This window comes from Python bivittatus, unplaced genomic scaffold (genome assembly GCF_059951505.1).
Source record: "Python bivittatus isolate LINGU-HERP-01145 unplaced genomic scaffold, Pbiv_v1 ctg000560_np1212, whole genome shotgun sequence".
NCBI classification, from domain to species: domain Eukaryota; kingdom Metazoa; phylum Chordata; class Lepidosauria; order Squamata; family Pythonidae; genus Python; species Python bivittatus.
The window spans coordinates 9,170,034-9,181,198 of NW_028277083.1; the positions used below are offsets into that span (position 1 = coordinate 9,170,034).

The following is an 11,165-nucleotide window of genomic DNA, read 5'->3' on the forward strand; positions in this document are numbered from 1 at the left end:
ACTAAGATCTGGCTTTTTGCTATGGATGATCTAAGGATGTCATTGCCAAGACCAGATCTCATATAACTAAACGGATGATCAGGTCAAGCAGTAGTCCTGCTAGGGTTCCCTGGGCATAATTTCCAGCTGCTATTCATGCAAAGACCTGAAAAGTAAGGTTTTGTGACTATATGCGTGTGTGTGTGAATAAAAATTAATTAATTACTGGTAAAGTAATGTATTATATTACTTTATAACATAAAGTAAAAAGAAAAGAGGAAGAGGAAGAAGAACAAAGAAAAAGTCAAAAGTGCACAAAGAAAAAGTAGAAATAGAAAGAAGTTGCTTCTGATTTCATTTACAGCAAGTATAATTACAAATAGAAAATTACCGCTTACTCTATGGTTACAAAGACAAACTCTCTTTTTTCTATCACCTGTTTTTTTCTAATCTTCAAAACCGCAAGTCACGTGTTCATTTTTTTTTTCTGTGTCATGTAAAAAGTCTATAATAAGGGGCTTCCAGTCAGCAGTGAACGTATAAAAGGTGTTTTGGGGCACCACCTGGATTTGTATCTAGTCCAAATTCTCAATATGACACATCTAACATCAGGATTTTTAAAATCTCCACTAGCCTTAGCTTTGTCCTACTACAAATATCCATGCCACCCAAATAGATCTTGTGGTTCTGATACTCTTCTGCTTTTGTCAGTTTCTGGGAACAGAGGGTAAGTGGGGAGCCAGCCGGGAACCCTGCTTTGCCCTCTTCCTGGGCCTCCAGGAATTTTTTTAGAACTCAGAAAACCTTGAGGTCTACTGAAGAGGTCTTCAGTATGTCTCCCATCCTGCTAGTCATCCGACAGGATAAGTCTTTTCCTTCTCTTGTTCCTGCCTTCCCCTTGAGGGAAACAGGTGGGTTTGGGACAAAGTTGTTTGTCCTGTTTCACTTTACTGAAAACTTTAGTTCTTTCTGCATATGTTAAGCAATTTTTTTTTTAAGTGGTGAAACGAGCCCTGAAAATCAGTTATCATCCAGGTCACAGAGTCCTCCCATTGCAGAAGATCAGTGTTTATCAGTACTCAAGCCAACACCCCAGATTGCCAGATGATGATGATTTCAGTTTTAATAATAAGAGCCTCAAGATGGCCCACATCAGGGTCTCCTCCCTTTGTCCTCACAACAGCACCCCTCTGAAGCAGGGTGGGCTGAAAGATATGGACCGGCCCAAAGTAACCTGGTGAGCCCCATGGTCAAGTTGGGACCTGAACTTGGGCTTAGGTCTGTGTAAGCTTCAATGTCATCCAGTCCTTTAGAAGTAAATAGGTGAAATGCACACCAAAAAGACTAGTGACAAAACCTATTGAAATCTAGAATTGTCCTAATTGCATCCATACTTTTTATTAGTCTTCCACAACCCACTGTCTTCCAGAGGTGTTAGGAGTGCAGTTCCCAGAGTTCCTGGCCAGCATAGTGGATATGGTGGGATTATGCCTTCCAGAAGTCTGCTGGCCAGGAATTCTGGGAGGTGGAACCCCAACAGTTTAGTGGGTGCCAGACTGAGGAAGTTCTCCTTATGCACTGGGTGCTTTTGTATTCCATTTTACAGACTGATTTTGCAGTTCAAGGTGCAGAATTAATACCGCAAGAGGGTCAGCGTGTTCTTCTTTAAATTCAGAACAAAAGAGGGTGATCTGTGCCCTTCCTCCACTGCATCTGGTATTCATTAGAACAGCAAGCTCTAGTTGATGAAGGACAGATGTGAGGTAGAGTTCCAAAGATAAACTCAGGAAATTCTCTGAGTTTGATATAGGGGGAGGGGTTGGAAGGCTTATTGCTTTACATTTTTTTTCTCCCAAAGCGCTGAATGTAATATCTGAGTGAAAACAATCAGCCTTTGATGGGCTTGGGCAATGAAAAGAGCAGTCTTTAGGAGAGAGATCCCATTTAAGAACAAAAAAAGTTTGGAGGTTGGATTCAGACTTGGTCGTGCTTAGAACAGACTCACTGAAGCCAAGGGAACAAGCTAGCCTGGCTAATTTTGATCCATGGAGTTCAGCGAGTGTAATATTAAGTCTCCAACCCAGTGCCTTGGTTTGCACATCAATCTAAGCTATGGTTCCTAAAGAGGTCTTCTCTCCAGCAGAAGAGCCATTTCACACATCAGTATTCCTGAATGTCTTCATAGGGTGACTTAGACCATGTCCCTTCTTCTTGCATTCTGCAGCGAAGCTGTCTGGGAGAACATGGCCCGCATGTGTGTGAAGACCCAAAGGCTGGATGTTGCCAAGGTCTGCTTGGGGAACATGGGTCATGCACGAGGAGCCAAGGCATTACGGGAGGCTGAGCAAGAACCAGAGCAAGAAGCCAGGGTGGCCATGTTAGCCATCCAGTTAGGCATGCTGGTAGGCATCCTCCCTGATGAAAAAAGCTATTTTGAGACATTTGCCAATATAACTTAAGCTTTTTAAAGATATTTCCCTTGGCAGTGCTCACCCTCGAATTGAATGTACTTTTTGTGCTCAGCTGCTTTTATCTTAGTCTGATTATTCCCACCCACCTTAATGAGCCAATATCCAAAGGCTTTCCTGCTGTGTCAAATGTCCAAGGCCTGTTCAAGGGTGACAGCATTTCCTGAGCCCCAATTTCTTTCTGCTGGGAAATTGCTTCAGAGATAGCAGAGCCTTCATTTCTTGGCTGGTTTGGAGCAGTTTCCTAGAGCATCAGGAAGAACAGGAGGTTTCCGCGTGGACGCCCCCTTGTTCTCGAAGTGACCTGCAGGTCTGATGGTTTAGCGCTTTTCTTACTTTTATTTAAACATCCTGTTTCAGTCATAATTATTCTATTTTGGGCATGTGGGCTCAGTTGGTTCCTCAGATTCCTATTGTAATTAACCCTTGCTATAATGTCAGAATGCACAGCTTGAAAGAGGGCATTATGACTTTTCATTACGGTGGGATCTCAGAGAATTCTTTCATTACATATGAAAGAATAATTCTGTGGTGGTGGTGGTGATGATGATGATGATGATGATGGCATTAAAAGCAGCATCCCTCACACGCAGCTCTTTGATCTCCATTCCAGGAAGATGCTGAGCAGTTATACAAGCAGTGTAAACGGTACGACCTTTTGAACAAGTTCTACCAGGCCTCAGACCAGTGGCAAAAAGCCATTGAGATAGCCGAAAGCCAGGACCGAGTCCACCTGCGCACAACGTACTACAACTATGCCAAGCACTTGGAAGCCATAGCTGAGCGCAACCTTGCCATCACCTAGTAAGTGTTTGCTGGAGTCTGAGGGCAGGCAGTCACAGGATGCCAAAGTTAGTCCACATCTGACTCAGAGCCTGCATTCTATAGTTTTCAGAGTCTAGTCACAGCTAACTTTTCCAGTTAATTTATTGTTTGTGGTCCTCTGTTGACCCAGTGGGAAATGTGTCTATTCAAGGGTTTATATGCTGCCTTACCTCTAAGGCAGTGTTTCTCAACCCTGGCAGATGAAGTCCACACATCTTCAAGTTGCCAAGGTTGAGAAACGCTGCTCTAAGGACTCAGGACTCATGTTACTATACATAAGATGGATACTGTTGTCATTTTCCCAGTTCTGCCTCCCTGAACATTCTTCTCTTTATGCGTGTACTGTATGGGGCCATACATCTGTGGTGCAGTTGCCTGAAACTGCATCATCATAACTGGGCATATTGTGGTTTTGGGGTAACACTTAGTTGGTAACGTTATCGTGAAGACCATCACAACCTGATCTTGCCTGCTCATTGGCATGGTTGAGAAGGGACGAGAGAATCTTTCCAGCCCTTTAAGAAATTATATAAAAAAGCATTTTGTCGATTGGCTCTTAGTGTGAGGAATTCCAGGGTTTCATAGGGTCAAGGCCAAAAAGGCCTTTTGGAAAAGAGATGCTCTTGTATTGGTGATAAATCCTTCTCTTCTTCATAGCCACTGGTTTCAGAAAAAAGATTTTCCTTACAATCACAACAGGGGAGAAAAGTGACAAATTTACAACCCAGTATAATTCCTGTAATTATCAGTCCATTCACTGTCATTATTCTCTTAATACTTAAATTTAATAAATAAATAAATAAATAAATCACATATAACCTGACTTTCCTCCATGAGGAGTTTAACATGGATTGGATGATCTCTCCACTATCCTCCTGACTATCCTATGAAGTAGATTTGAGCTGAGGACTGGGGACTGGCCCAGGTTGCACTCAGTGAGCTTCAAACTGCATGAGAATTTGAACCTGGGTATTCCAAGTCATCGTCAGAAACATTTAACATTCCATCTAAACCTATATGACATAAGCAATTTCTTTGCCTGCTTTCTGCTATTATATCTTGTAACTGTTCTTTGTTTACTGAGAAGGTCACTAAAGTGTTGGTATGTATGATTAATGCTTTGTTCGTGTGTGATCTCACAAATACAAGTTGTAGAACGCTGAATTGTAAATACTTTTCATTTGAGGCTCCTGAACGCTAAATGAAACAGCTGGTTTTCCCATCGCTGGCTTTCTGACCTCCTTTCTTCCTGCACAGCTATGAGAAGTCTGACACTCATAAGTTTGAAGTGCCTCGAATGCTTTCAGAAGATTTGCAAGCCTTGGAGTCTTATGTCAACAGGATGAAAGATAAGTGAGTGTCCACATTCCCTCTCCATCACCAACAGTTTGCCAATGCAGTTTGATTAGGCGATTCTGCTCTCATTTGCCAGCACGTTGATCTAGAGCTGCTGGGTTGCTGTGCCATTTCCTTCCCAATAAAAGATTGGCTCCCACTGCCTATTAATAGCTCAACACTTTGTCAGGCTTCATCAAATTGATTGATTGAGATCCACCCCCCACCCCTTGTTTTTCCTCCTCCAGAGGTTTGTGGAAATGGTGGGCTCAGTATCTAGAAGGTCAGGCAGACTTAGAAGCGGCTTTCAAGTATTATGAGCTGGCTCAGGATTATTTTTCCATGGTCCGTATTCATTGTTTCCTGGGTAACATCCAGAAGGTAAGTTCGCTTCCTCCACCTGTTCCTGCAGAGGTGCCAATGTGTGCTTCGAGGTGGACAAAATATCAGGATTTGTCTCTCATTTTTGTTCAGGCTGCTGAAATAGCAAATGCAACAGGCAACTGGGCAGCTTCTTATCACGTTGCCCGTCAGTATGAGAGCCGCGAGGACATCAAGCAGGCCGTGCACTTCTACACCAGGGCTCAAGCATTTAATAACGCTATTCGTTTGTGCAAGGTACAGACAACTTTCCATTATTCCTGAGCTGCTGGGGTTAATATTGTAGAGTTTCTGAGTTGTGCTGGGAGAACTGACTTGCAATCTACATCAAAATGTAAGAGGTTTCCACCCACAGGATGAGGCTGAAGACCCTTCTGAGCCCATAGCCCAGTGTAGCAGATGCCCTGAGATGATGCCACAGGGACCAAGCACGATAGCTGGGGTGTCCGCAGGATCTTGTTCTTTCTATCAAAGTTACAAAAGCAGTACCACAGAGTTACACCCCAAGTTCTGCCCATTTGGGGTTTTAGCACAATGTTGGGATATATGTCAAAAAGGGACAGGACGTGGATTACAGTGCTGCAATGCTGTTTTCATCAGTCTGACTTCCAATTGCAAGTAGTTCTTATTTAGTGACTGCCTTGTTTAGCAACTGTTTGCAGTTATGATGGTGATGAAAAAGTAACTTTGTGAACAATCCTTGCATTTATGACCTTTGCAGGTCTGTAAAACAAAGAAAAGCTGAAGTAAGATCATAAGCACATTTGTGGTTTCACTTAGCGACCACTTTGCTTAATGGCTGAGTTGCCAGTCCCAATTGTCACTAAACGAGGACTACCTGTATCCACTCATCCCCCACTGCCTCTGGGTGAAAGCTTACTCCTTTTGGAGTTTTGTTAATATTCTCTTTTTTTTTTCATTCCCCACAAATATTTTGGTATCATCAACCAATCTGACTCCTCACCCGTAATCCTAGATCATTTTACGAATGTTAAAAAGGACTGGTTCCATAAGATAATCAGAGGGCCTCTATACATCTCTCTCTTGTTTAGAGTGTTCATTTATAACAGGAAAATCTGGCCCATCAATTAAAAAAGATAAGCAGACATTTGAAAGAGCAAATGCAAATCTCTGCTAGCCTTAACCATGAAAGACCCAAAAGTGAGGTTTGATTTTTTTTAACAAAACAGGAAAACCAGCTGGATGACCAGTTAATGAATCTGGCACTTCTTAGTTCCCCAGAAGACATGATAGAAGCTGCACGCTACTATGAAGGAAAAGGAGAACAAATGGACCGAGCTGTGATGCTATACCACAAGGTATCCATTCACCCCGCTGTGAATCAGAGTTTGAAACAGGGACAAGTCACTATGAAGGAAGCCTTCCCCAGGGAGACAAGAGGCTGCATGAAAACTCCAAATCTCCTTTCTTCCTTTACAGGCTGGACACTTGTCCAAGGCTCTGGAGCTTGCTTTTGCCACCCAGCAGTTTGCAGCCTTGCAGCTCATTGCTGAAGATCTGGATGAGAAATCTGACCCAGCCCTCCTGGCTCGGTGCTCTGACTTCTTCATTGAGCACACCCAGTACGAGAAGGCAGTTGAGCTCTTGCTAGCTGCCAAAAAGGTAACGTTGCATTTCAGGAAATGAATGCATGAATGTCCTGTGGATTAAAAACCTGTTTTGTGGTTTAGCTTTCTAAATGGTTCAAGTATGATAAGGATGGCGTGGCATTCTTTCTGCACATGAGAATATAAATGTCTTCACATCATAGATGGCGAAAAAAAAATTTTCCAAATAAATTAGCAAAGAATTTTGTCATGATCAGTAACAAGAGCAGAACTATTATTCCACCGGTTGAAATCTGTCTGGAACTGGAAGAGATAAGGTGGAAGAGTCTTTCGCTCAGGTTCTTATAGACCCAAAGGATGCACAAAATGTGATAAGGGACATTACCTATGGTTCAAAGATTTGATCAATGCTCCAGATGTTGCTAGAAATCACCACTTTTCAGACACTCCATTTGGCATACACCAAGCTCACCCATGGAGTTGGTGAGCATACTCTTAATAAGGTGTCCTCCTGTCAGAACTATGTCTTCCCAGGCTGTGTTACTTGATTTCTTCCTCCTACCAGGAGATGTTTAGCTGAATTTAATCTAGTCTCTGTTCTATCTGTGCCATAGTACCAGGATGCCCTGCAGCTTTGCCTGATACAGAACTTGACCATCACTGAAGAGATGGCTGAGAAGATGACCATTTCAAAGGACTCCAAGGAACTTTCAGAGGATTCCCGGCGGGAGCTCCTGGAGCAGATTGCTGACTGCTGTATGCGGCAGGGCAATTATCACATGGCCACCAAGAAGTATACCCAAGCAGGAAACAAGCTGAAGGTAAGCGTGGGAAAAGGAGAGTCTCAGGTACTTTGAGAGGTCCTTTGATGAAACACATCCAAGCAGATTAATGCTGACCTTCAGAAAAAACAGTGTCTACTTGTTCCTAAGGACAACCAGATTCTTCTGAGAAAAACTCTGGTTCCTACCTAAGAATGTTGACTTTGAGTCATGCTGGGATGACTGTTTCTTGAGTCTTCTAGGCTTTCACAAGTTTAGTTGCATAACAGTACACAGAGCCATCTTTGCAGATTGCCCAGAATATTCTAGTTCAGAAGGCTGAACTTGTCACGTTGCATGGTATTGATACAGGGAACGTATCTATCCCAATGATTGGACCTAATTCAGCTGGTATCTCAGGTCATGCTCTAAAGAGGTCCATGCTTGGTGTCTTTGTTGGCTAGATTTAGACATTAAACTCAAGCCATAATATGGTTTGTTTGGTTTTGACTTTGAATGATGTCAGAACCATTGTGCTTTGGAACCATAGCTTATGACTATGTGTCCTTTTTAACAAACCTTATTTTAAACCAACTGCTTAAAATAAGGGTCAGAGAGGTTTTTGGCTGAAAGATAGAATGCCTTACAAATGCAGTTGAAAAACTAGTACTTCTTTAGGTCTTTGCATCCTATCTGCTTGCTTGCATTTGCCGGTGAAGAAGTAGCCTCAAATCTATCCCTTTGCTGCGTAGGCAATGAGAGCACTGCTGAAATCTGGTGACACTGAGAAAATTGTGTTCTTTGCTGGAGTCTCAAGACAAAGGGAGATTTATATCATGGCTGCCAATTATCTGCAATCCCTGGACTGGCGCAAAGATCCAGAGATTATGAAGAACATCATCAGCTTCTATACCAAAGGGAGGGCTCTGGACCTTTTGGCTGGCTTTTATGATGCTTGTGCTCAGGTCAGTGGGATTCCTCCCTCAGATACTCCATTTTAGTTGCACAATAGAAAGAGCAGATCCCATTCGTCTTTCCTTCCTTGCAGGTGGAAGTGGATGAATACCAGAACTATGAGAAGGCCCTGGGAGCCCTGACTGAGGCATATAAGTGTCTGTCCAAGGCAAAGACACGGAGCCCAGTTGAGCAAGAGAACAAGCTTGCACTCTTGCAGAGCAAGATGGCATTGGTGAAAAGATTTATTCAGGCCCGGAGGTGAGAGGGAGCCATGAGGAGTTCTTTACGGTATAGGCCTGTTTTGTTATGTGGTTATATAAGCAAGTGGTTGGAGAAGGTTACCCTGAAAGTGGTGGTGAATAGTAAGCAGCTTGGTAACAAATCTCCATCTCCATAATAACCCAATCAACATTCCCCCTTTGGGAGTAAGGAAGTCACAGCCAGTCATGAAGCCTTGCTCTGTACAGACATGCATAGAAAGCAGCAGCAAAATCTCTTGGAGCATCTTAACAACTAGCACATTTCTTCCAATACAAGCTTTCAGGAATTAGGGTTTGTTTTATCAGCTGCATCTGATGAAAACGTAGTCCATAATATATCTGTTAATCTCTGCAGTGTCACAGGAGTTTGGGTTGGGTTTTGCTGCAAGTTTACAATGCCGCAAAAGAGAGAAGGGTACTTGCTTTGCTCCTCTTGGGAGCGTATCCACTTTTGATACACCACCAGAGGCAGAGAGAAGTGTAGTAAATATTAACTTCAGAACAGTTTCCCTTTATTTTGCAGCAAAGCCACTTGATAAGAAAAATGCTTTGAGTACCCAAGTGTTTTCTAATTGCACGTTGATTTCACTGAGAGGAAAAAAATCAGCAAAGGAACAGCTGTCCCAATTATTGTGTCTGGTATGTTTTTTGCCCTCCTAGACTTTACTCTGAGGATCCCAAAGAGGCCATAAGGCAGTGTGAGCTGCTCCTGGGGGAGCCTGATCTTGACAGCACCATCCGCCTGGGGGATGTTCTGGGGTTCCTGGTGGAGCATCACTTGCAGATGCAAGAATTCCAGATGGTGAGTGCCTTTGGCTCCTCCCAGGCCCACAAATCACAGAAATAATTCTCATTCAGCAGCACCCATAGCGCCGTTGGTCTCTGTGGGACTGTACCACTGCAGATACTGGCATATTGATGCATGGGGCTCCATAATTGAATGCTTCTCTCTGTTAAAACCCCAAACCTTACTCATAGAAAGCAAACATATGCAGGAAGGATTGGGAAGAACCATGTTCAAGCCCCATTTGACAGTGGAGTTCAGGGGCTGATGTCTGACCCGTTACGGTCTCTGCTCTCAGCTCATCTTAAAGGGATACTGCTGTAAAGGTAAAGGGAGAGGAAACATCCCCCAGGTGTGAGGGAAACTGATGTAAGGGTAAATTTACAAAGTGGGGGGGGGGACCATTAAGAACTATCGTTGTTGTTTTTGTTGTGCTGGTATTAGGATATGTATTATTTTACTGTTGGCGTTGGTTTATGCAGTATATTTTACTGATTCACCTGAAATGTTGAGTGCATACAGAATAAAAATGAGTGTCGCTGCTGTTACTCCTAGTTTTCTCTATGTAAAGGTAGGGAGATTTCATACACTGTACAAGAGATCCCGGATGCATTCCGCAGATTTTTTTTCTTGGTGAGTTTCCTATCTGTTCTAAGTAACCGTCTGTAGTTGGTGGCAGTGCCAAGGAAGATTTATAAATACGGTGATCAGGGACTTGGTGTGCCCCCATTCTACAGCACTCTGGTACCTCTTCTCCCCACCTGGATGGACTGGGATGGAGGAAGTCAGAGGAAACAATTATGCAGGGCCATCTGGAGAAGAGATGATTCACACGCTTCCAGCAGGAAACATCCAAATGGCCCACTTTCAAACAGGGAAGCCAGAATTACAGGCAGAAAGGAACTGCTGCTCTTGAACCCCCAGGTGCTCTCTAGCGTTCGAGCAAAGAAGAGATGGCATTAAATATTCAGCCGGAAAGCAAATTCAGTGTACAACTATGTGCCTTATCTGTTATCTGTTGGAAGAGTCTGTAGCAAGGCCACTACAGTGAGTGCCACCTCTCTCCCATTCCCTGGATCATGCGTTAGGGTTGTGTAAATGTTTTTTTTGTTGTTTTGTAGGCCTTCATTACAAAGGCCTATACATTGTAAAGACATTGCTTTAGGAGTCGTGCAAATTGTAATGATAAACAAACATGGAGTATGTTTAACTGGGAAAAAACCCTCCCATATGTGGGTTGGAAAACTGGGTTATGGATTAGCATGTTGTGTGAAGCCAGGCAATTGCTGATTGTTATACAAACCATGGCTTAGCTTGATGCGTCCTTCGGGCAAGGACAGCTCCATTGTTGACCAGGAAAATCAGCTCAGTTCTCAGCTTGGTTCCCACATAAATAAATAAACCGTGTATTAGTCAGAGAGCAAAGTAAGTTGGCCGAGGCACCACCACCCACTGTAGGTCTCTGTGCTGTGCTCAGATGGTAGAACAGCCTGTGAATGTGACACCTTGTTCCCATTAGGCCTACCGGTATCTGGAAGAGATGCGGAAGAAAATCCCCTGTGTGAATCTCAGCTACTACGTGAACCAGCAGACGGTTGAGGCAGTTCACAGAGGACTGGGTATCCCTCTCAGCCGAAGTGCTGCTCCAGAGAGAGTTCGCCACAACAGCGTGGAGGAGAAGGAGATAGAGGAAGTGGCTGATGAAACGGAGGCACCCTGAATAGCTCCACAGGGGCTCTGGGCACAGCACTCTTTTTCCTGCACTGTTAGGGGAAAGCCAGTGGACTCGGCCTTGCTTCGTTAGGGACAAGTAAGCTGGGGGCAGTCAGGAGTTGAAATCTAGGATT

General features: G+C 43.6%; 1 protein-coding gene across 1 annotated transcript in view; it reads left to right on the top strand.

The window, feature by feature from the left end:
* The window catches only part of IFT140 (intraflagellar transport 140), a 72,332-nt gene extending 61,292 nt beyond the window's left edge, over positions 1 to 11,040 (top strand). The window contains exons 19-30 of the mRNA XM_088148153.1: positions 2,204 to 2,381; positions 3,061 to 3,251; positions 4,530 to 4,625; positions 4,856 to 4,988; positions 5,082 to 5,225; positions 6,179 to 6,307; positions 6,429 to 6,611; positions 7,171 to 7,377; positions 8,070 to 8,282; positions 8,366 to 8,532; positions 9,195 to 9,336; positions 10,838 to 11,040. Coding sequence (XP_088004279.1) covers positions 2,204 to 2,381; positions 3,061 to 3,251; positions 4,530 to 4,625; positions 4,856 to 4,988; positions 5,082 to 5,225; positions 6,179 to 6,307; positions 6,429 to 6,611; positions 7,171 to 7,377; positions 8,070 to 8,282; positions 8,366 to 8,532; positions 9,195 to 9,336; positions 10,838 to 11,038 — 1,984 coding nt within the window. The 3' untranslated portion in view covers positions 11,039 to 11,040. The remainder of the gene's footprint in view (positions 1 to 2,203; positions 2,382 to 3,060; positions 3,252 to 4,529; positions 4,626 to 4,855; positions 4,989 to 5,081; positions 5,226 to 6,178; positions 6,308 to 6,428; positions 6,612 to 7,170; positions 7,378 to 8,069; positions 8,283 to 8,365; positions 8,533 to 9,194; positions 9,337 to 10,837) is intronic.
* Positions 11,041 to 11,165: the final 125 nt, after the last annotated feature.